Raw genomic sequence first — 24,540 nt, 5'->3', positions numbered from 1 at the left:
GTGAATGGTTGTTTGTCTATATGTGCCCTGTGATTGGCTGGAGCTGGGATAGGCTCCAGCATACCCCCGCCACACTAAGCGGCACAGAAAATGGGTGGATGGATTACAATTATGTATGTGTAGTATTAATTTATTATATTTCTGTTAAAAATTAATCATTTAAAACAAAAAATAATAATTACATTTGAATAATGTAATTTGAAAATAATAGTAAAAATACAAATAAGCAATACACAATATAGTATTTTTCATCTAACCTTTATTCAACCCGGATAAAAGTGCTCAACCGAGATATTGTAAAAAATGAAGTTGTAGAAAACAATACAGAAATTCTATTAATAATTATTCTATTATTAATAATAAAAATAATTCAAATTTGCTCGATTTTTTTCGAATTATAGATAGATAAAAATACATATTTAAAAAGTGTAAGCATAATAAAACTATATTGTGTGCCCAAATTTTTGACAAAAATTGTTTAATTGTAGTTAATAATTAATTTATGTATATTAATAGCAAACATGGCTGGATATAATATACCTGTTTTTTATGTAATTAATCATTTCACTGAAGTCCAGAAAAACAATAACCCCCCCCTTTCTTTTACATGAAACCCAATTTTATATGTCTGCTCTTTGGTGTGACTCATTCAAGTCTCGCTGTGTGACTGGATGCGTGTGTGCGTGCGTGCGAGCGTGCGTGTGGTCCGAGAGGGGGCGTGGTGAGAGCTTTAACCCCTCCCACTGAAACATGTTAGCAGCATGCTTTAATTGACAAAGTATGCAATGCATGGCGGGAGAACCCACAGGCTACAGCACTCCCACCCACCTCCTTATTGCACTGCCTTATTCGTGACTGGGCGTGCGTGTGTGTTGCGGGGGGGGGCACACATTTCTGCAGACCGGGGGGGAGTAGGGGGTGTGACATCAGCCAATGAGAGATCAGATGCATTATCCTCGCAAAAGTTGAACACAAGTTGAAAGTGTGCGTGGTGTGAACTTGCACCAGGTGAAGCTGCAAACACGCTCAAGGTAAGTTTTTGGAGCTTGTTTGCATTCACTTTCACTCTTTTTACCTTTTAAAAAGACATTTGGCGCACCTGTGCACGCTTTTGGCTTGCAACACTGAACGCATACACGTTAAAGTACGAGATTGCGCAACGCAAGAAGGTCGTCGACTATACATTGATGGACCTGGCTGGTACGTATACATATGTATGTGACGCTTAGCTGCAAGTCCGTGACTTTCTGCAGCTTGAAATCGGCGCCTGTATGCAAAAACTACATTGAGTCCCGACCCGGACTGGTGTGGAATCACACGCACGATAGACTTGTAGGGTCTTCATTTTACTCTCCATTGATTGGCTGCGTTAGTGATTAACGTGGGGGGGTCCATGGCCCAATATGGGCTTTAAATAGTCATAGTACTTATAATTGTATTATTAAGTCTGTAGTCTTTGATGTTAAATAACAAATCACCCCATTTTATTATGTAAAAAAAAAATAGTGTTTGAAAATAAACATTTTTTTTCTGGTGTTAAGGTTTTGAATTTATTATAATTTATTATAAGTATTTTTATGGGTGCCCTATAAAGGTGCTCTAGATAAGTAAAAAAATAAAAATAAAATACATTACAAAGCAATACATGTATATAATCATAGTAATACTTGATATTATGATATCCTATGAAAAAACATGATATATATTTAACATTTAACATACTGTAGTTATTCCCAAAAGGAAAGCTCAAATATTAGAATTTACATAAATTTACTTTTAAATAAATAAAAACAGTTATTATTACAATTTAAATTCAAAAAGTTAACACTATCCGTTAGTGATTTTAATATTATTTTTGAAACAATAAATTATTTATACAGTATTAGGAACACGTTGCCATTCATCAGCATGAGCAAGCGTTTACTAAAAGTGACCTTCTTTCGCTTTCAAACCTGTTAATACTGTATCAACAGCGCCTCTTCTGGTTGCAGACGAGCACTGCACCCTATTGCCTCAATAAACACTATTTAAACACTACAAGTCTCACGTTTTAACTTTAATGATTCACCTTTCAAATGAGTCTTGTCCCCCAATCCACAATCAGGTCTTGATGCCCACGCGCTCCGAAACAGGCGGACATGAGCACCAGCAGCGGGGCCAAAGAGTCGTCTCCTCCCCGGCCGAGCGGCCCCCAACCGCCTGCTGCAGAGCCTCCACAACGCAGGGGCCGAGGTCGTCCACGTAAACAGCAGCAGGTTGTCCTGAAAGCCTCACGTTGAAACTTGTAGATTCTAATACGTGTTTCTGGACAGGAGCCGGTTGGACCGCCCACTCCAAAGCGACCGAGGGGACGACCGAAGGGCAGCAAGAACAAAGGGCCAAAAAGTGCACTGAAGGTTGGCTCTTTTTGTTTTGCTTACATAAAAGTCCCATTTGCTGCACGGGGGTCAAGTGGTTAGCGCACAGATCTCACAGCTAGGACACCCGAGTTCAATTCCATCCATCTCTGTGTGGAGTTTGCATGTTCTCCCCGTGCATGCGTGGGTTTTCTCCGGGTACTCCGGTTTCCTCCCACATTCCAAAAACATGCTAGGTTAATTGGCGACTCCAAATTGTCCATAGGTATGAATGTGAGTGTGAATGGTTGTTTGTCTATATGTGCCCTATGATTGGCTGGCTGGCCACCAGTCCAGGGTCTACCCTGCCTCTTGCCTGAAGACAGCTGGGATAGGCTCCAGCACCCCCGTGACCCTAGTGAGGATAAGCGGTAGAAAATGAATGAATGAATGAAAAGTGGTAGCTTACTTTCTGTTCTTTCTCAGAAAGTCGAGCCCGCTGGACAAAGACGACCTCGTGGGCGACCAAGGAAATGGGTATGGAGCAACAATCTGGCACTGAAACACATATGAAGCCTATGCCTGATTTGTTTCTTTCTCTGTGAAGCTCCAACGGGTGGTTGAAAACGCGAGTGACGAGCAGGAGGTGAGGACCTTGTTTGACTGTCATGTAGCTGTACTGATTTAAAGACTACTCGTGAATTGGCATCCATGTTTCCATCACACCATCTTAGGGCAGCTGTGACTCCAGATATAGTTTACCACCACCAGTGTGTGATTGCGCCTTGGAAAGCACTATAAACATTCATTCATTCGTTCATTCATTTTCTACCGCTTATTCCTCACGAGGGTCGCGGGGGTGCTGGAGCCTATCCCAGCTGTCTTTGAGCGAGAGGCGGGGTACACACTGGACTGGTCGCCAGCCAATCACAGGGCACATATAGACAAACAACCATTCACACTCACTATAAACATTTCATCCATTATTATTAGATTGCAATATATTGTACATAAATTGTACTTAACATTAAAATCCCACTCTTTTGTACCGAGTGTCTCGTGACACCCCCAGTAAACAGATTTTCAGACTCGCACTCTCTTTTATACTAATCCTGTCTTGTCTTTCTTTCAATAAAATACAGTAAAAAATCTGCACATTTCAGACACAGCTGCAAATGTGATTAATCATGATTAATTAAATTGAAACCTGTGATTAATCTGATTTTAAAAGGTTAGTCAAATAAATGGTCTTGAAGCATTCTAAAGGCTGTTGGTACCTTCAAGGCAAATCTAGAACGTTCTCATCAAGTATACGTTGAGAACATTCGAATGTTGAGAAAGAGGATGACTCATTTTGGATGTTTTGTCAAAGTGCAGACAAAACGTCTTGAGAGAGAAGTTTTGTTGGTTCTTGTGAATGAAAGAGAGAACTTGCCAACAGCTCCACTTCTCGCTCGGCGTCTGATTGAAGACATCCGCTCTGCAGAAGTGAAACCGTTGAGAAAGACGAGGCCTCGACGAAGGACGCACACGCACAAAAAGGGGAAGAATGACTCAATGAAAAAAACTGACTTCTTGGTTTCCTGACATAACCGACGTCTCGCTCAGGCTGGATGAAAGTCCAGCGAGTCACTCTGGTGTTTTCGTATTAATTGTCGATTCGAGTGTTGAGTCAGCGCCTAACGTGATGACGCTTGTCGCAGGTGTTCTCAGAAGGAGGTCAGACCCGAGGAGCCGCGCCGTCTGAGCCCTCGTCATCTCAGCAGGAAGGCCGGGAGGAAGGCCACTAGTGAAGGATGCATCAGCACCTACCTCAAGGTTTGACCGGATGAAGGGATGCAGGGAAATACACACACTCCAACGTGCGATGAAAGAATTGACTGATTGAGTTGAATGAGGGAAAAAAAAAAGTCACCAGCCTGTGCAATAGCACCTGCAACCGTGTAATCTTGTTTTTTTAAACTTCTGCTAAAATAGATTTTAAAATAACCACATAAACCACACAAAATTATTATTCTACAAGACCGACATTTGATTTGTTTTTAAATTCGCACAGTGACTCTCACTGGCCGTAATTTGCCCACCCCTGACTTAAGCCCGCGTGCTGACATATGATCATAATTCCATTGTTTTCTATTCAACCCTACAGCGTAGACGTGTGTCCAAGGAACTCAAATGTACTCCTGTATGTTTTTAACTGATGTACTTAAAGGAAAACTGCACCTTTCTTGGAATTTTCCCATCACCCGCAATCCTTAGGTGACATGTCTTTCTTTTTTCTGTGCATTCTAAAGATATAAAAACAGCTAAAAAGAAGCAGCTCATTTATGCATGTAATGGTTTTTCCACCTCCATAAAGGCTTTATAGGCGAAATAGGTGCGTCCGATTGTCCCGTGTTTTCTTAGTTGCCTTTTTTTTTTAGCTGTTTTTATATCTTTAGAATACACAGAAAAGAGACGCGTGTTCATGTCTCACATCCGGATTGTGGATGAAAGTGCAGTTTTCTTTTAAAGGAGACCTGTTGTTGCTCTATAGGAGTCCACAACACAACACAAAGGGCTGAAAACGGGTCCACTTTAAGGCTATGAAATTTTGAAATAGTGTATTTTCATTTGTTCCCAATACAATTCACATGATACTTTCATTTTTGCAATTTTTCTTTTTAACAAAAAAAATCATTTAATGTTTGTTTTTTTTAATGCAAACAAGATTTATTTTTTATTTTCTAAAAACACAAAAAAATCACGAATATGTATTTTTTATTTTAAAAATGCAGACATTTTTTAAAATACTCAAAAAAAAAAAAATTACTTGGCATTTTTCTGCCGCTGCCCTCAGGTTGTGAGGATGCCAGTGCTTTTAGACCACCGTGAAAGCTCAGGTACAAAATTATTCAGGTTTTCAGTACTCAGTAGTAGTAATTATTTGACTATGACTTGTTATGTTATGTATTTCATTTCATTGTGCTTTGATAGAAAGACATCACTTCAACCACTTTTCCCCTCATTTCTCCTCACCTGTCACTCTACCTCAGCAACACACAAGACGGACCATCTCTGTTTGAGTACTGACAAACACATTTTACTGCCATGTACCGATTATTATTACCGATATTATTTTTAGAAATGCAGAAAACACAAAAAATGTTTACATCAAAAATATGACTAATAGGCTTTTTCAGGGGTCCTCATTTTTCATACTTTTATCCTGCACTGTATATTTTGTGTGTGACATTTAATGTCATCTATCGCTCAATAGTTTAATGTTTAGTTTAGTTGTTTCACGCAATTAAATCAATTAGCAGGAGTGCAAATATTTCTAATAATAATAACTGGACCTAAACAGTAGCGCTTATGATCACGTTCACGTTCAAGTTCTTTATTTACAAACATGTTGCATTCAGTTCAACTCGTTTAAGCTGACGACAAATGATGACGCAATGGTACGTGAAAAAAAAAAAAAACTAGCCGACGTTAACAAGTGACTAATCCATACCGGACACACAGTTCCTATGCTTGTTAGAGAATAAGGAACTAGGTTATTTCCTTCTCTTCCCGCTTAAAAACCAGATTGTAACCGCAGCAAGCAACAATAGTTCCTATGGGGTTATGGTTTATTGGACAAGGACAACTTCAGCTGCTAGCATTAGCCGCAAATGTAGATGGAATTGGTGTGTCCCATTATGAGCTGCCTCTTTTTAGCTGTTTTGATATCTTTAGAATGCACAGGAATGAGAAAAACGTGTGTTCATGTAAGTGTAAGGATTGTGGATGATTCCACAAAAATTCCACAAAAAGTGAAGTTTTCCTTTAGACAGGATAAGAGTGGTCCTTTTGGGTGTTTCTGTGCAGCGAATACACCATACTGTATATTTTGTGTGTGTGTGAGAGATTTATTTTAACAAGTTGCTATTGCTGTTTTGTTTTGTTTTTTTTACATTTTATCAGCCTTAAAGGTCCTTTTTGTTTGTCTTAATCGCTAATAAAACTTCAGACAAACATCAGAAATTGAAGAGATTTTAATGTGTTCCCGCTCATTCTTTGCACACCGAGGAAGACATACAGATAAGACATCCAGTGTTGAGGAAGATCACAATAAAAGAGAAATAATTGAACAACAACACTAAAATACTTGAGGAAAAAGTGCATCATGTTGCATTTGTGTGCCGAGTGGTAACATTGCAAGACCATGAGTGATGCTTTGTGGTAATACATGCACCATTTCTTTATTTTGTGTCCCTTTATTTTCCCCTCCTGAGTGACCCTACGATAGATAGAAGGGGCGTACAAAGCGTCATGGGCAAATGGAAGAGCTGTTTTAAGCATTGAGAGCTTTGGCTACGTCAGTGAAGACCAGGCGACTGGGTCTCTGGGTGGTCCCCTGGGTGCTTCGGAGGGTCTGTGGCAGAACACCAAGAGAGATAAATCATACTTGAAAACATAAGAGTCATATTGCAGCTTAGTGATATGTTGTAGTTATGGCCATGGTGTATTTGTTTGTAAGATTGCACGTCTTTAATGATAATCATTCAGCAATACCTGAAAAGGAGTAAGAAGAAGCAGAGCTTAATCCCACCCATTCTCACTGCACAAAAATTATCGATGTTGATATGAGGGAATTATGAGAAAAAAAAAAGGAGAAAAAAAAGCCACCAGAAAGTTCACCAGAGACCTCCGTGGGGTCACACTGGCTCCTCGGAGCATGTACCCGAATATAGTGCACCTTTCTGGGCCACAGCAGGTGGCTGCCTCCCCCTTTATACTCTGCTTCTCCTGATAGTAGTAATGTGCTAGTAGTTATGTTATGATATTTGTTTAGGACAAATCAACAGGTGCAGTTGGTCCAATCCAAATTTGTTCCAGTCCTTCTTACCTCCAGACTAAAGCTAAATCTAAATTTAAAAGCAGAACATTATCGATATTGTTTGGGAAAAAAAGTTTACGTTTAAATGTTTAAACGTTTAAACGTTTTCTATCAGGGAGAGAAAATAATAGAGAATAAGGAACAATGGATAGCTTAAGAAGTGATGAAAGAAAAGGGAAAAAAGAAGGAACACTTTTTTTTAGATAATAAATAAGAAATTAGAATTTAAATGAACAAAAGGTGAAATGTAAATAGGAAAATAAATAGACACAGGAGTAAAATAGTGACAGAAATATTTTATAATGTTTCAATAATAGTAAGTTAGACAATGGAATCTTGGTTAGAGTCCGCCCTGGTTAGCATGTTTTTCAGTTAAGGTCAAAAACATACAGCAGTCTTGTTGTGTTATTAGTACACTGCATGAGTTCAACTGTGAATTGATTTATGTGATGTATTCCATTGTAACCTGATGCATGTTCAAACCATCATTCATTCATCATTTATATGTATTTATATACATTAGGAATTATTTACTGCATGTAAACGAACACCGTAAAACTATAAAAACGTGTTTTGTGTTTACATTTTTGGCTTTCCGGAGCAGATTCATTGGATTTACCGTACATGAAAACTATTATTGTTTTCAGTTAACATCCGCCTCAGTTAGAGTCGAACATTCAGGAGCAAATGACCCATGTTAACCAAGGCTGCACTCTAATTGATGACAAATGGATGAAATTGGGACGTGTCACTCCTCTGAATAACTCACTTTAGATTATGTGTGATTACTGATGGTGTATTCTAACCAAAAATATATCATATTATAGAAAGGAGAAGGTAAAGGTACATGGCATGATGTTTACGGTATGTTGTGGAAATGTTTAGGATTAAGTCAAGGATTAAGGACACACAGGTGATACTTTACCATTGTTTGGTTTTTACCTTCTACCAAGCCACTGTCAAAACTTTAAAAACATAAAAGAAAATGAAAGTAAATGATAACACAAAGGATGCCATCCAATCCATCAAATCAAAGGAAATCAAACACGGGTGGAGGGATACATTCATGCAATGTCAAAAGTCTTAGGCCACGGTTTGCACCACGTTATCTACCATAGTTTGAATTAAAATCCAGTGAAATTTCGGGATAAGAGCGTAAATATAGGATATTAATTTTCAACGTATGAGTATCAGTGGAACCGCCCAGCTCTCCATCATAAAGGTACACCTCGTTTTTTGTCGTTCCTGTTGAAACAGACTGGGCTGCTAGCATAACAGAGTGCAGGCTCACCTTTGCGTTGGGCCCAGCGAGGGTTCCATCCCGGCCGTGGTCCAGCAGTTCCTGTTCCAGCAGGTCGTCTTGTTCCTCGGCTGGGTCGAAGTTGTACATGGGCATGAGCTGGTGCCTCAACTTCTCCAAACTGCACGACAGAAACGGTCAAAATCAGTCGTGACTTCGGACAACAAGACATTTATATATACTGAACATACAAATACCAGAAACATACCGCTTTCTTTTCCGAATGTACAACAACTAGAAAGGAGAAAATTCCAAGCGTAAAAAGATTTGAAAGCATTTGAACATACAACATAAGACGGCGTGTCCTTACTAATGCGAGAGCCAAGCCGATGACAGTGATAACGCCAAAGGGGACGAGCACCATTCCCATTCCCGAGCCCTCAATCAGCGCCTCCGGGAATGCCGTGGTGTTGAAAGCGGTTTCGTTGGTGGTGAAGGTAACAGTCATTAACGCCGTTGTGGATGTGATGTTGTCTCCCGTTGTGCTGGAGGAGGACAGGAGGGGGACGGTGCTGGTGGTAGCGGAGGTGGCAGACGGGGATAAAAAACTCGGGCTTGCCTTGGCTGTAGGCAGATCCATGATGGCTTGAATGGTGACTGTATTGTTATTATTATTATTATGTATTCAATGAGGTTATTCACTCAGTCTTGAGTCTGTTTCATTGCTGATGTCTTCATGCTGATCTGGGGTCTATAGAAGAACCGATGAGGCTTTGGACATGGAAGAAAAACAACGTTAAGTCACAAACTAATCATGATAATTATGTCAAATTGGAGGAATGTATTTCTTAAAGACAAAATCTAAGACAAAAATAAGTGTCTTTAACCGTGTGGTGCATTTGTCCATCGATCGCGCAGATGGATCCATTGTTAGCGCACAAATCGATCGATTTCTGCGCTCACGATCGATGGTATATTACTGCGCCCGGGATGGATGTGTGTAGTTTGTTTGGATGCCAACAGATGGCAGCGCTGAGCGTTGTTACTTACAAGAATCAACAAGAAGTCGATGCATGCAAATTTCAAATCTTTGATTAATTGTCAAGCAGTTCACTTTGTTACCGTTTTCGGCGGGGGGAGTGTGAATCCTAACCCCTAACCCCTAACCCCTAACCCTAACCCTAACCCTAACCCTAACCCTAACCCTAACCCTAACCCTAACCCTAACCCTAACCCTAACCCTAACCCTAACCCTAACCTCATTGTATGCAATTAGCAGATCAACGATTGTCATTATATCGTCTAGCAGTGTCAAAGCATCGGTCTCTCGTGAGCGCAAATCGATCGATTTGTGCGCTAGCGATGGATTCATCTCTGGCGCAGCGCTATCGATCGATCGCGCAGATCCATTGTTAGCACGTAATACGTATTTTGACACATTTCCATCCTTTCGTGTGGAGCAGCCGAGGAGCGGAAACTTTGAAGAAATATCGTCATGTGAAAAGGACACCCATGTCATCCGTGTTTCTGATTTTGGACATGTCTCGTAGTGCCAACGAGGATGTGGTCGATGTTGAGGGCAGGATGTGGGTAGTAAAGATGGAGGAAAATGGCATAACGAACCAGATAGACATCTTCAGGAATATGCAACACATTGTAACTGTAATATGGACTTTGAGGAAATGAAGCGGTTCAAAACGCCAAACTGACATCCACTCTCACCGCTCTTCCTCTTCCCACACACACACACACCATTTCTATAAATACCTCCTGCATTCAAGTCTGTTACTTGTAATAGGAGTTCCTAGTATAGGTGATAAAGTACTTTGATGCTGGCTTTGATGTTTTAAAAGAAAGGAGGTCACATGATCCTTAGTGCATCCTGTCTGCTCGTGTTTTTAATGATGAACACGTGCAGACCAAGCAAACAAACAATGAAAACCAAATGGTGACTTCTCGCCTCGCTTTTGTTCACTTAAAGGCGCAAAGAGAAAGCAATATTCTACATGGCTGACTTTTCATTTATTTATCACTTTACCCGCAGCCGCCTCGGCCGCGTCTCCAATTAGGGATGCATACGTACCTTGCATGCAAAACATGCCGGGGTTCAAAGGTGAGCTGCAGCAGGCTGGGGCTAGCTGGAAAGGGAAGGATTTCATTGGGAGAGGCGACATTTCCTCCAACGTCTGCCCCTCCTCCCTTTAGCAATGCAGGTCCTGCGCAGCCTGTTTACACTGAAAAGCAGCCATTTTCTCAGAGGATGGAGTCACACGCCGACGTAGCTTGATCCCGCCAGCCTCCGCGGATCCCCCCTCGGGTCCTCGGATTGCCTCCAAGGACCGGCTGACCACGCCTCCGCCTTGTTTCTTTCTTGTATTTGACACAAGAGAGGCTGCTCAAAGGATGTGATGAGGGAGCAGGGAGACGTGCACACCAGCTCCCTCCCCCCCTCTGCTTTCATTGGTCTAATGGCTTCAAGATGCGAGCCGTCGTTGGCTCTCCCGGCTGCCTGTTTGGCTTTGCAGGGATGAAGCTGGGATTTAATGGCTCAGCATACCAGATGCTCTCAGGCCCTGTGAGTGACTGTATCCGGGTGGCAGGGCTGAGCAAGTTAACCCCATCATGACCTTTGTCTAAAGACGTTATCTTTCTTAAATAAGACTTGCACCAAAAATAGCTTTTTTGAGTTTATTGTGAAGGATCGATATCATTCTATGCCGTCAGTGTCTCATGTCTCTAATCCCCAGCAGTTGGATCAGGCCCATCTTCATGACATCTTCAGCTCATTTTAAACAAGTCACCGGTCATCATAGCCACAAATTCTGCAGGATTTCAAGTGGGGATAAAACAATTAGTAATTATTATCGTAGATAAACATTTTTAATAATCACATTTTGTTTTTATTTTATTCATACGGTCTCACTTTTGATAAGGTACACAAAAGCACAGTAGTTACTGAGGGACTAATGAGGAACTAATGACTAAGGCACATACATACATTTAGAGTAGTTACTGAGGAAATATGAGTAGAGTGGTTACTGAGGACGTAAGTCACATACATTTAGAGTAGTTACTGAGGAAATATGAGTAGAGTGGTTACTGAGGACGTAAGTCACATACATTTAGAGTAGTTACTGAGGAAATATGAGTAAAGCGGTTACTGAGGAAGTAAGGCCCGTACAGTTAGAGTAGTTACTGAGGATGTAGGGCACATATATTGAGAGTACTTACTGGAGAACTAATGAGTAGTTACTGAGGAACTAAGGCACATGCATTTAGAGTAGTTGCAGATGAACTAATGAGTAGAGTTGTGACTGAGGAACTAAGGCACATACATTTAGAGTAACTGAAGAACTAATGACTAACTAATGAGTAGTTACTGGGGAACTAAGGCACATCCATTTAGAGTAGTTACTGAGGAACTAATGAGTAGAGTATTGACTGTGGAACTAAGGCACATACACTTGGAGTAGTTACCGAGGAACTAATGAGTAGTTACTGAGGAACTAAGGCACATACATTTAGAGTAGTCACTGAGGAACTACTGAGTAGAGTAGTTACTGAGGAATTAAAGCACATACATTTATCGTAGTTTCCAAGGAACTAATGAAGAACTATTCAGTAGAGTAGTTACTGAGGAACTGTGGCACATACACTTAAAGGAGTTACTGAGGAACAAACTAATGAGTAGTGGTTAACTACACATTAGTTAATCCTTTCTGATTAACTACAGTAATTTTGTGTACATTATTGTAAAGTGTTACCATTAGTTCTTATAAACATTCTAAAAATATATATGATTTATCATTTGGATTGATTTAATTATTGCATTTATTTTTTTGAAGCACTATTATGATTTTCTGAAGTGGCTTCACGGGTCTGTACAGATGTTTATAGGTCTATATGATCTATATAATCAATATAATCTATATAGTGAATGCCTGAGATACCTTCATAATCAATGGTTCCATCTCCATCTTTATCCGCCTCCTTCATCATCTGCTCTGCCTCAATCTCGTTAAGTGGTTCTCCTGCGTTCATCAGCACATATCTGGCAACACAGCAACATAGTTAGTGCTTCGTGTACACAAGTAAATCATTTGTCGAGTCTACTTTATATTGGAATAGTCTTACTTGAGTGTATTCCAGTCAATGTATCCCTTTGCCTCTTTGTCAAAGACTTTAAAAGCAGCTCTCAGTTCAGCATCCTGGTTCTTGGTTCTTTCATGGTACAGTGCCATCAGGCCCAGAAAGCTGTCACAGTTGAAGATACCTTTACCTGAAATTGAACATAATAACAGTATGATGTGCAGCACAGAAACTTGGCCTCCAATCAAGTGGGTGCAGCATGGTTTCACAAGGCACATTTGGTAAAATACTGCCATCTAGTGATCAATCTGGAAACTCCACCGTAAGTCGAGCCTGCACATTTGTCAACATTTTAGCCAACACTCATTGACAAATAGAGATGGTTCATTTAAGTTCTAATTTTACATGAGAGGTGTTTAAATGAGACTTATTTGTTATCATTTGAGCTTTTTTATTTTAAGAGTTAATAGTAATCACTGTATCGATATCATTTTATTGAGGGTCAATCTATTTCCCATTTTGGCGCCCCCTGGAGGCCACTACGCCCATAGCACCCGCCTACATTACCTAATTGCCCAGCCGGCCTTCCATTCACATTACAATATTGCAATTTTGAAATACAAACAAAAATTAGGTAATGTGATGATTTGAATAGATTATTTTGTGTTTGTTTGTGCGTTTCCTCACCATCTTTGTCGACGTCCTTGGCCATCTGACCGAGCTCCCTCTTTGTAGGGTTGATTCCCATTAAACTCATCAGCCTCTCCAACTCCTTCGTCTTCACATCTCCATTGCCCTCCTCATCAAACATCTCAAAAACTCCCTTGTACTCTGTGATTTGCTCAGGGCTTAACTTGCTGGCCTGTAGAGGGAAACAACGCTTGTTACCTCATGGATTGGTCAACCATTCATGTTGATAAAGTGTTCATACGCACTCACCATATTTGCAGTGTTGCAGGACACGACGCTGTGTGCACTGGAAGGAGATACTGGATGATTAGAGGATGCCTTGGCCTCATTACTTCTAATGCTTTGTCCCCAGAGTTTAAGGTGCCTTCAGCAAGACCTTTTAGGGCACTTAGAGGATGGACGCTGAACGCCCATGAGAAATATTGGGATCCTTGTTGTATCTTAAACAACACATTCCATACATTATTTTGGACCATGGACACCATAAAAAATGGTGTGGAAAGAGGAGAAGGAATTGCTGCAGTGAAAAGAGGAATAATTTGTGTGATCTTAACATCCCCCTTGTGGGAATTGCAATGATGAGCCAGTAGCAGGCGTTGAAAAAGCACATAACCAAATAAGGGAGCAGCTATAACTAGAACTTATTCCCAACATTGCAATTTTCCATTTGCTAGACACATCAATTCACTTCATTACAAACACTCATCATGTGCCTGACTGATTTCTTAATTCGTTTATTTACTTCGAATTGTTCTTCTTTTAAATACAATGTACATTTTCAGTGTTTTGTTTTTGTTAATCAAGAACTGGGTGCACAATGTTGGAATTCCATACGTTGGCAGAGTAGTTACGCACCCATATAACTTGTACTTAGTATTTACAAACTAACTTTTTTTTAACTCAATAATAGCTGAATTCCACCCAAATAACAGTATCTTCCCGTGAGTTTATGTGTATTTGTTGCGCAATAGCAAGGTCGGATCAATTGGAATAGACTCTAGCTCACCTTTAACCCAAATGAGGACTAGAAAATGAATGGATTGATGTATCAATGATACTCTAGCAGGTTGACAAAATGTTTTTCTTAATTTTTCTGAACCTGCTGCAGCTCCCTCTGAATGCTTCTGACGCCTCCTGCCGGACATGCACTGCAACTACAGAAGAAATAAGCAGCCAAAGTAAACAAAGTAAAGGTGAATGTTATTATATGTGATGTGTTTCCTAAAAGAGCTAATAAGACAGTTGTAGTGATCAATATGTGCAATATTGAATGTGTTTAGGAAAGGCAGCAGTCCGGGCTGCCTGCCTGCTGCAGCGTGGGGTTTCCCAGCGATGACTGCAGGGTCACCGCGCCCATCTCGACGTTCGATGGCCGGACGAGAGTGCTTCATCGGCAAAGGGCAGATCTTCAGTCGCGCTTAGAGGGGGACAGTATGTGGTCTTGCTGAATGAGGGATAGCGAAGTGAAATATTAGCCCCCGTTTTGGTGTGTGTCTGCTTTTGTTCGATCAGGCTTGTGGGTGTGATCGCCCCCCTCCCTCCCCTCTTCCTCCCTCACTTGGCGCTCCTCGGGTAAAAGCAACGCTAGCTGGGTCGGCTAGTTCTTCAGCTAGCGGTGTGCTCTTCGCTCATTCCTGCCTTTCATCGTCTTGTTGGCCGGTCAATGCCAAAACGCAAAAAGCAAAGCCACATTGTTTCAGGTAAGGTGAAACAGCAAATATTTTACTGGGGTTTCCTCCATTTTATGGGGTGTGTGTGAGGAGGTATCGCGGCCGAATGAAGCTCGCCGGGGGTGGGGTACTGCTAGCTAGCTAGTTAGCTAGCCTTCTTAGCCATTTAAGTCAGCGCCTCGGTAGCTTTCCTTCATAAACAGTGAAAAGTACCCGCCTGACGTATAATCCTTTTCGTAATATTTTGCATATTTACACAATAGTGATAGTATCTTGTAATGCCAGTGGAAGGTTCTGGAGTTTAACCAATCTGGCTTCATGGACGAATAGAGGGGTCCCTTACGGCCCTTTACACAACCTCCTATATGCTTGGCTACATCTATACAAAATGCTGCAATAGAAAGTGTATGCAGTCATAACTAATTAATCCCAATGTTATTTACATACAAATACAGTGAGTTGTCTGTCAAATACAATCCTGGCAACGATGGACTGGGTTGGGCTCCAGCAATAATACTTGAGTATATTTCCTTGTTAGCTGTAGAGATCAATGATGTATATTAATTGTATAAATTGGGCAGCGTGCATAGTTGGAGAGGGTTGAATGGAAATTATTTATTTTTTTAGTTATTAACAAAAATGCTACCATCTTTGCTATGCTTCTACAAGACCAGACCGGTGCATCGTTTTGTTTTGTTTTACATATTTTGCTAACACTTCATACGAAATTAAACTGTTTTTTAAGCGTGAAAGGAGTGGAAAAATAAGCTGTTATTTTTGTGGAAGTGAAGCAGGCCATCGCCGCCCGACCTTGCAGTTTTACGGGCTTGAGCTTGAGGAGGAGACTAGATCCACAAATCCACGCTAAGGTTATAATTCGATCAAGTGGACGCCGTGTGCTTTAACAAGATTGTTCGTATGCAAGTAAATGGATTTGTTCAGGCCTCTAAAGAACATGTTTGTGTTTTTTTTTATTAAAGCGCCTCCTCCCAGTGCTGGCTAGCTTAGTTTGTCAACTGTCAGCGCTATTGCGGAAGTGATGCGGTTACGTTGTTTTTTCCTGCATCTTATCCGTATTAAACTTATTCGGGTGTCGAGTTGAATCGGTTTTAGTTAATTGTTTTGATAAATTGCATGTGTTTGTGTGAGTGCATTGTTTTTTGGCAGCTCTGCCCTGCCTGCAGGCCTCCACTTAAATGCTACAAGCTAGGCTAACTAGCGGACAGCAGAAGGCAAGATGGCGTTTAGCTGCATCTTCTCTCAAAAGCGGCTGCAAGTCATTGCACGGTACCGTGCGCCGGCTTTCGCTTCTAAATGTACAGCTGGGCTAGTCATATGAAAAGTATACCTTAAACGTGATTTTGAAGACTTATTTCCCAAGTTAACCTCCTAATATTAGAACCGACGAGGTTGGTATCCTGCAGCTATGCAAATACAATGCAAACAGTCCCGTTATAGGTAAATCACTGTAGTGCATACAGTTGCTCCGTCTACCATGCAAACATTTACTTACAGGCAACTAATAATTATAATAATCAGTCATTGCATAATGGTCCATTGGAAAATGTTGTGACTGAATTATCAGTGCCAACCAAATCCAGGCAATTGTCGTAAGCGGGTGGTGTGTAAAAGAATTAAGATTAAGACTCATCCTCTTTATGAATGGAAAAGCATATTTCTAATGACCCGCTTGGCTTTGCCAGCTGTTTATGTTAGTGGACATGGGTAGGATTATACACTCATTGACTGAGGATTTTAGCCTCTCAGGATTATGGACTTTGCACAATGATATTGCCAGTTATGTTCCTGTTTCCCCCCACCCCTGACAGACAGCTGTATCCCCTAGAACTATTCTATTTTTGCTGGCTAACACCCCAGGACACGGTATTTGTGATTGAGCAGGCACAGTGAAGCCAAGAAGCAGGTCCGGACTGATGGCAGAGCAGCGAGTGAGCTTCCAACTCCAGGCTGTTTACCAGCACTCATTGTTTATCAGGCAGTCAGCTGACCCTGATCAGGCGCTTGGGAAAGGAGAAGTGACGAGGGAGAGGAACTGCAAGCATCCACAGAGGTCAATGGGGAAATAGTTTTTGAAATGTGGCACGTTCAGAGTCAGCTTTTAATGAAGTGTACTAATGGAGAAATGCCACAAAGTTGCCTTTTTGTGTTCTTTTGAAACACTCAGCTCACCTTCTACCTAAAAACTTATGCAAGCCCATAAAATTTGATTGTGATTTGTCAAACAGTGCAAAAAAAGTGTTTCACAAAAAGGCATTCCGCCCAAGAGGTTATTTTTCAATAATTACGTATTTGCAAGAACCGCGGGGGAGTGTCTAACGGCGGCCCTGGCCAATAGCAGTCATCATATATGTGAACACTCGTTTTCAGATAGTTTTTTATAAAGGACTTCCTTATATGGGCGTGCCTGGGTACAAGCTGTACACGTTCTTGGCTGTACAAGCTGAGTGGGACCAATCACAGAGCAGTGGGCTCAGGCGGACACTTGGAAATCCAAGGAGATAGGTGCAGGTTCTGGAAGATCTACAAAGCTCTGTGGGTTATTGTGTGTAGCTGCTCTATAGCAGTCCACAACTCAATACTAAAGGACGAAAATGAGCATAATAGGCCCCCTTTGAGTAATTGTACATAATCATTAAAGTTGAGAACAAGTGCTACTTAAAATAAATGTTCTATGTATTTACCATACAGTAGTCAACTTGATGTCACAGTCTGGCCAAATATTTGTCCATACTAGTAATCCACTGGAGGATTGTTTTCAAGGTGATAAAGGTGTCGGTGTACGATACCACCCAGTCATCGCTTTCCATGGCGCAGTTAATATAAGATTAACGAGCATTAGAGGATAACTGTTTAAGAAAGGTCAGCCAATCAGAGGGACATAACATGGTGAGGTCCACAGTGCTGTACTTTCACGTGCTGTTCTGAAAGTGAGTTGACATTTGTCCTCCTACTGAAACACTTGAGGTAAGGTGACAGGTTCTTCTCAGTTGTTCTTTATTTGGATTCATTTGACTGTTATGTTTTTTTGTGCCTTCATAGTAATCTTAAACTGAACAAATCTTAATGGATCTGTTGAATACCCGTCATTTGGACTGGTCGCTGTGTGCGTCACTGTCATCGAATGGCGTGGTTCTGTTTGAAACACTTAAATGTCATCTTCCTCCTAATGTACTTCTGTTTGAAAGTCTTTGAATAATTGATATGATTGATCCAGGCATGCAAAATGTTGCTTGCAGCCATGTTGTCGCCATATGCTATGGTAGTGTTGAGCAACCTTGGCAGAGATTGCTCGGAAACGGAACACGGAATGGTCTTTCCGCCATGGGATACTGGCGCACGAGGAGTGCTGGTCATGTTGGCGTTCCAGTGTTGAGCGTTAAGGAATGAACTACAGTATGATTACTAGAGATTTACTATCATTTTTTTCAGGTTATGTTTCTGAAGACTACTATGGTACTTAGAGCAATAACTTTTTAATATATAATTTTGTTATTTAGATTGAACTGTAGTTGTTGCACACCTGGAGGTAAGAGGGACTGGAACAAATCTGGATTTGTACCAACTGTACATCACTGTACATCATGATGTCACTATGACCACATCACTATCAGGAGAACCGGTGTATGGAGTGGGAGGAGCCACCAGGGGTGGCCCAGAAAGATGCACTGCCACCACGGAGGTCTCTGGCAAACCTTTTGTACTTTTCCAACATGGTGTTTCAGGTAGCTGATGAGGATTTTTATGTGCTCAATGCAGGAGTATTTTTTGTAAATCATCAGTTATTGGATTATTTTAGTGATATGGGTATGACTTTGTAATTCCCCCTAATGAATACTGTAGCCAGTTATTACATTACTTTCTGCCATTGTTTGTGGCTTTGTGTTGATATAAGTGGATTATCGATCACAAACATTGGCAGCATCCCTGGGATTGAGGTCAGCAGGATGATCACGGGAAGGTCTAGTCTCAACAGGATTTGTTGGGCTCGCGTGTCAGGATTATGCCTTGACATTGAAGCGGGAGAGTCGGGTTGACCCGTGAACTGTTTGCACGTTGTTCTTGCATCAGCATCTTTGGGCCTCTAAGAGGACTGTATCTCCAGTTTGCACCCACTTGGCCGATGGTCGGACCGGGAAATGCATGTGGAGTGAATTAAGGACGTCTCTGATTGTTTCGATTTCAGATCAAGTGCCCCAATAGCTGGAGAGAAGTAACCGAAAAAGCCAACTAAAATGAGTGAACTGGACCAGTTACGCCAAGAGGCCGAGCAGCTAAAAAATCAGATCCGAGTAAGTGAGCCTTTATTGAGCATTTATTTGCATGTTAGGTTGAAGTTACACTAATATGAAATTTGTCTTTTCTTGTTGACAGGATGCCAGGAAAGCATGCGCCGATGCCACGCTATCACAGGTAAAACCTTGCATCATCATTTCGGCTATTGTCACTGCTCTTCCTTTATTTGGTATTACAGAGACAATCCGTAGTCATCTCCATATTTATAAACAGCAGCAGCAGCTTTCACCCATCCAGCAGCCACTTATCAACGGCTGATCAATTTTCCCAGCCTGCATGATGGCTGTTAGCATGGCAGTGCTGGCCTGTGTGCAGCTCTATTGGTATGCTGCCAAATGGAAACGCGTTGTGTGGAGCAGCCTTTAAGACCACGTTAGAGACGTATAACCAGACCACATGGGCGCACAACTCCTATAACAACCAAAGTGTGCATTTGTGGCTAGCTTGGATCATAAAAAAAACAATCTTTTGTACAGTCTGTGTGTCTGCATCACAAAGCACATATATTACTGTCAACGCTCATAACAAGCCATCAGCATTTCTAGTTGGAAAACTAGAAAAAAAGTTAGCGTGGTTTTATATAATGAAAATGTTTTTCAGATCACAGCTAACATTGACCCCGTGGGACGAATTCAGATGCGCACAAGACGAACACTGCGGGGTCATCTGGCTAAAATCTATGCCATGCACTGGGGGACAGATTCCAGGCAAGTGTTTTGGTGAAGTTGTACTATACGTTCACTGCAGTGTTTCCCACACTGGCGTCATGTCATTTGCATAATTGGCCATGTCCCATTTGCATATGAGTTAAAGTGACTAAAATCTTGCTGTTATGTCTTTTATAGGCTCTTGGTCAGTGCCTCTCAGGATGGCAAACTAATTATTTGGGACAGCTATACCACAAATAAGGTAAGTACCAAATGTTGTTTAATTTATGTAGTCAATAAAACCAAAATGCACACAATTTAATTAGAATGAAATTGTTAGACGACATAAAGTAGTCATAATATTGATCTGTCATGCATTTTTACATCTCGTATGTTGTTGTAGGTCCATGCCATTCCACTTCGTTCTTCCTGGGTCATGACGTGCGCGTATGCACCTTCAGGAAATTACGTGGCCTGTGGTGGCTTAGACAACATCTGCTCCATTTACAACCTGAAAACCCGCGAGGGGAATGTACGTGTGAGCCGCGAGCTGGCCGGACATACAGGTATTTGGAATACTTGACGACGACACTGCTGATCGCAATCTTTCATAAGACCAGTTGGGAAAAATGACAAGAATTGACATTTTGCACAAAGTTTACGGACATCGCTGGCCTGCACTCGGCATCAGTAACAACATTCATGTCTTGACGGACAGCCAGTCGGTGACATTTTTGTCTACCTCTTGACTTTTACTTCCTGTTGTCCAAACTCAGCAACAATGGCGTCCTGCAGAGGCCTCACTTTTGCGGCTCAACAATGCCATCGCGTTTGCTTTTGCCATTAAGCGATCGTTAGCGTGTGAATACCTGACACAAATTAATGACATTGAATCTCTATTTCCTCTTACATGTTTGATCAGCTGATGAACAGCGTATTTCACTTTAAAGCTTCCTTGCAACAAATTGCTTATTCAGAATTGCTTCTGTGCCTCACTCTTTTCGTTTTTTTAGCTCTTGAAGATCCAACAATGCAAAATGTCAATTCTTGCAGTTTTCCAAGTGGTCTGAAGCTTTTGATCGGTATCATGACAGCACAGTTAAGTTGCAGCACGTAAAACACATTTGTGATATACATTTGTGGCTTTTTATTCAGGATACCTTTCCTGCTGTCGTTTCCTTGATGACAACCAGATTGTTACGAGCTCGGGAGACACCACCTGGTAAATAACAAGCATTCGTTATGATTGTTCGATGTTCCATTGATTACTGACGCTGTATTCCCTGTGTGACAGTGCACTTTGGGACATTGAGACTGGCCAGCAAACGACCACGTTTGCCGGACACACCGGTGATGTCATGAGCCTCTCGCTGGCCCCGGACTCCCGGTTATTTGTCTCTGGTGCTTGCGATGCCTCGGCTAAACTCTGGGATGTCCGAGAGGGCATGTGCAGACAGACCTTCACCGGCCACGAGTCTGACATCAATGCCATCTGCGTAAGTCACCAGCCGGTCAATGAAAGGTGTCTTCACACTGCGCCACGGGTGCCATCGTGGGCTTGGCAGGCGTTCACGCTTCTTCTTTTCTCTTTGATTGGATTGCAGTTCTTCCCCAATGGCAACGCCTTTGCCACTGGCTCTGATGACGCCACCTGCAGGCTGTTTGATCTGCGTGCCGATCAGGAATTGATGATCTACTCTCACGACAACATCATCTGCGGCATCACCTCGGTGGCGTTCTCCAAGAGCGGCCGCCTTCTCCTGGCCGGCTATGACGACTTCAACTGCAACGTGTGGGACACACTAAAGGCCGACCGCGCTGGTTAGTCGCTCCCTCCTTCCGAAATGGAGATAACCGCGTCCACTTCAAGTGAACGTGTAACACTCGTCCTTGCATGGTAGATGACGTGTCGGTGTGTGCTGCGTTCACTTTCCAGGTGTGTTGGCCGGACATGACAACCGTGTTAGCTGCCTGGGAGTGACTGATGATGGCATGGCGGTCGCCACAGGATCCTGGGACAGCTTCCTGAAGATCTGGAATTGAAGCCTGAAGGTTCGTTTCTTTCTCATGCATTACATTCACACCATGGCTTCCTTTGCTGCAGCGTCAGTACAAGAGGTTTGAATAACTAATAATAATAAGGAAGCAGTTTGGTATGGAAAAGGTCATGGTTGTTTTTTGTCGCATCCTGTGTTGGCATACGTCGGGCATAGATAGCACAGGCGTTAGAATTGAGCGACCGCTCTGTCATTGGTCGCCATGTTACTCACTTGGAGGGTCACCAAATGTGGACGTGACTGAGGCGGAGACACAAGTGGAGGATAAGTGGCACAAAGCGTTTACTCTCAACTCAACAACCAGCAACCACTTAATGACGTCTCAGTTGCCAACCACAATCACATGACCCAAGTGGGACCCGCCTCTACGAAATGATAAAGTAACATTACACGTTTTTAAAAAATGATTCAGTATGTTGTGACCTTCATGAGCCACTTGATGGCTCCACTTTCATGGTTGAAAAGTGACTGTTTGGACTCGGCTTGCGTTCTTCTTTTTTAACCCGGAGATAAAATATGGATGGCAACCCTTAAATTTGACCTTTTTGGTGTCACCTTTGCGTCCGCAGATGTTCTTTTAACTCCAAAGCCGACTGGAAGACCATTACAACAACTTCAGAATGTTCACAGCATCTTCTTCAACACTGTTTCAACTGACTTGGACACCACAAAAACCAATAAAGAAAAAAAAATTGAAGGGAAAACAAAAAAAACCTTTCCTACACAAAGAAGAGCACAATTGTCTATCACCTAATTAAGAAAGGATCTCCTGTGGTATCGAATCAGAACCTCGTGCATTCCTTCTCGGACCATTTCATGTTACCGTGAAAGAAAGAAAAACAACAACACTATCATCCCATTCAAATGTGTGTGTCTTGAAAGCAAACGTGGGAGTGTAATTGTACAAATTATTTAACTTTTTTTTTTTTTTTTTTTAAAGAATTCTATTCCGAATGGTTTGTTCTCAATGGCTTTCTTTTTGTCGTATTTCTTTAGTGCTTTTAGATATGTTTGAACTACAGCCTGTCTTTCTAATCCAGTTAAATCACATACGGCAGATGAGAGAGAAAAGCTCGGATCATATTACACGCGCAGCTTTCCAAAATGTCTGTATTTATATACTAGCCCTTTTTGTTTGATTTCTTTTTTTTTTTTTTGTTTTTTTTCCATCACAGCCTTTTGCACATGAAGAAGCTTCGCCTCTCGACTAATACGATGTTAACTAACCAAGCACATGCTATAAGTTATGAATGCTCATTCCAGTACAAAAGGAGTTGGGAGTACATTGTCCAGTTCTAACCCCCCCCCCCCTCCCCGTAATATCCTGTACATGCCTTTTTCACTCGGACAGGGAAGAGATGGTGTAGCAAAGTAGGTGCTGTGGTTGTGCGGGCATGGCTGGTTTTGATTCTATGGGTGGGGGCGGGTGGGGATGGGGGCTGTGTTTAGTATCCACTTTAGAGTGAACCACCTCACCTGACTAAATAGACACTTCCTTTTGCTTGCGACCGCAGTTGCAACTCTGAATGAAATGTACAAATCAATGTCTGAAAATAATGGTCTGATGTTTTTAAGTTAAGACATTTAATTTTGTCTGACATGACTTAATTTAGATGTGCATGCTGTAGACTTGCTTTCAGTGGTGCAAAAAAAAAAAATAACACAAGAAAAACCAACAAAAAAAAAAATTGTCCTAGATTTCTTTTCTTTTGGTTTCTGAAAAGGAGAGTAACCTACTGATTGACAGGCAGATTTTGGCTCAAACTCTGCCGACTAATAACTGGTAATGCTATGCACCAGAGAGAGCGAGAGGGGAGATAGCTAGTGTAAAATATGCTTACCAGTTCTATTGAAGACGTTTAAAAAATAATAATAATATAACAATCATTATGATAATTCTATCCTTGGCAAGTCTTTTTCTCTCCTTCACATCTTCACTCGATGGAACAAAAGTGTACACACACTCACACAAACACACACACACGCTGTCCATATTAGAACTTTTGTATTTTTTTTTCCTATTGGTCTTAAAATTGAAAATCCGAACATCTAAATAACATTTCACTGTATACAAAAGCACTTTTGTTAACGTGACATTCTCACTTTTTCGTTTCCCTGCAATGATGTACTTCAATAAATGTGATGTATTTTGTGTGTGGCCACAAGTGAAAATGCAATTCAAACTGAGATGAATTTCCTTTTCTCTTTCCATTAATATAATAGAGCTCTGCACCCTTATGTAGCTTTCCACTTTTTGTATTTCTTTCAGTCTGTTGGTGTTCCACGGTGAGCTGGATGCAAGATAGATACTGTACTAAAATGTACTGTTATTGAATTGAAGATGTAATAAAAAGCTGTTTGAGAGCCATTGTGCACCGTGTTTATTACTGTAGCGGCTTTAGAACATTTTTCAATGAGGGCCGCACGGTGACCCGAGTGCTTAGCATGTGGGCCACACTGTCAGGAGATCGGGAAGACCTGCATTCTCCGCTTCTGATTCTCATGTGTGGCGCATTTCCTCCCACATTCCAAAAACATGCACATTAGGCTTGTTAGGCCATTCTAAATTGTCCATAGGTATGAATTAAGATATGCCTTTATTCGTCCCTCAGTGGGGAAATTTGTAATTCAAT

The 24,540-nt window shown here is 41.5% G+C and overlaps 4 protein-coding genes across 9 annotated transcripts; 2 read left to right on the top strand and 2 right to left on the bottom strand.

The window, feature by feature from the left end:
- The first annotated feature begins 945 nt into the window (after positions 1–945).
- On the top strand, positions 946–14,390 carry si:ch211-161c3.6 (high mobility group AT-hook 2b). 2 transcript variants are annotated; one of them, XM_058090350.1, is made up of 7 exons: positions 946–1,031; positions 2,105–2,255; positions 2,313–2,396; positions 2,823–2,873; positions 2,944–2,982; positions 4,040–4,154; positions 14,328–14,390. In XM_058090350.1, exons 2-6 carry the CDS (start codon positions 2,139–2,141, stop codon positions 4,124–4,126), a joined length of 378 nt encoding a protein of 125 aa, XP_057946333.1. In that variant the 5' UTR covers positions 946–1,031; positions 2,105–2,138; the 3' UTR covers positions 4,127–4,154; positions 14,328–14,390. The 2 variants fall into 2 exon arrangements, with proteins under 2 accessions (XP_057946333.1, XP_057946254.1); XM_058090271.1 differs by lacking the exon at positions 14,328–14,390 and having other exon boundaries at positions 4,040–6,288.
- Positions 6,338–10,892, bottom strand: si:ch211-161c3.5 (uncharacterized protein C3orf18). 2 transcript variants are annotated; one of them, XM_058089762.1, is made up of 5 exons: positions 10,524–10,885; positions 8,811–9,211; positions 8,709–8,734; positions 8,492–8,621; positions 6,338–6,735 (listed from the first exon to the last, which is right to left on the bottom strand). In XM_058089762.1, the coding sequence occupies exons 2-5, from the start codon at positions 9,078–9,080 to the stop codon at positions 6,655–6,657; spliced, it is 507 nt and encodes a 168-aa protein (XP_057945745.1). In that variant the 5' UTR covers positions 9,081–9,211; positions 10,524–10,885; the 3' UTR covers positions 6,338–6,654. The 2 variants fall into 2 exon arrangements, with proteins under 2 accessions (XP_057945745.1, XP_057945821.1); XM_058089838.1 differs by lacking the exon at positions 6,338–6,735 and adding an exon at positions 6,743–8,165 and having other exon boundaries at positions 10,524–10,892.
- On the bottom strand, positions 11,097–16,298 carry LOC131139944 (calglandulin-like). Of its 2 annotated transcripts, XM_058090022.1 has the most exons (6): positions 16,238–16,298; positions 13,469–13,505; positions 13,217–13,391; positions 12,575–12,719; positions 12,391–12,491; positions 11,097–11,262 (listed from the first exon to the last, which is right to left on the bottom strand). In XM_058090022.1, exons 2-6 carry the CDS (start codon positions 13,469–13,471, stop codon positions 11,219–11,221), a joined length of 468 nt encoding a protein of 155 aa, XP_057946005.1. In that variant the 5' UTR covers positions 13,472–13,505; positions 16,238–16,298; the 3' UTR covers positions 11,097–11,218. The 2 variants fall into 2 exon arrangements, with proteins under 2 accessions (XP_057946005.1, XP_057945922.1); XM_058089939.1 differs by lacking the exon at positions 16,238–16,298 and having other exon boundaries at positions 13,469–13,615.
- On the top strand, positions 14,625–24,275 carry gnb1b (guanine nucleotide binding protein (G protein), beta polypeptide 1b). 3 transcript variants are annotated; one of them, XM_058089372.1, is made up of 11 exons: positions 14,625–14,919; positions 19,094–19,199; positions 19,282–19,320; positions 19,804–19,910; positions 20,049–20,112; positions 20,254–20,416; positions 21,006–21,072; positions 21,145–21,346; positions 21,455–21,671; positions 21,787–21,902; positions 22,477–24,275. In XM_058089372.1, the coding sequence occupies exons 2-10, from the start codon at positions 19,143–19,145 to the stop codon at positions 21,891–21,893; spliced, it is 1,023 nt and encodes a 340-aa protein (XP_057945355.1). In that variant the 5' UTR covers positions 14,625–14,919; positions 19,094–19,142; the 3' UTR covers positions 21,894–21,902; positions 22,477–24,275. The 3 variants fall into 3 exon arrangements, with proteins under 3 accessions (XP_057945355.1, XP_057945436.1, XP_057945508.1); XM_058089453.1 differs by lacking the exon at positions 14,625–14,919 and adding an exon at positions 17,721–17,874; XM_058089525.1 differs by lacking the exon at positions 14,625–14,919 and adding an exon at positions 18,371–18,589.
- Positions 24,276–24,540: the final 265 nt, after the last annotated feature.

Source organism: Doryrhamphus excisus, chromosome 1, assembly GCF_030265055.1.
Source record: "Doryrhamphus excisus isolate RoL2022-K1 chromosome 1, RoL_Dexc_1.0, whole genome shotgun sequence".
In the NCBI taxonomy this organism is placed as follows: domain Eukaryota; kingdom Metazoa; phylum Chordata; class Actinopteri; order Syngnathiformes; family Syngnathidae; genus Doryrhamphus; species Doryrhamphus excisus.
The sequence above is the reverse complement of the archived record's forward strand: the minus strand, read 5'-3'. Positions and strand labels throughout refer to the sequence as shown.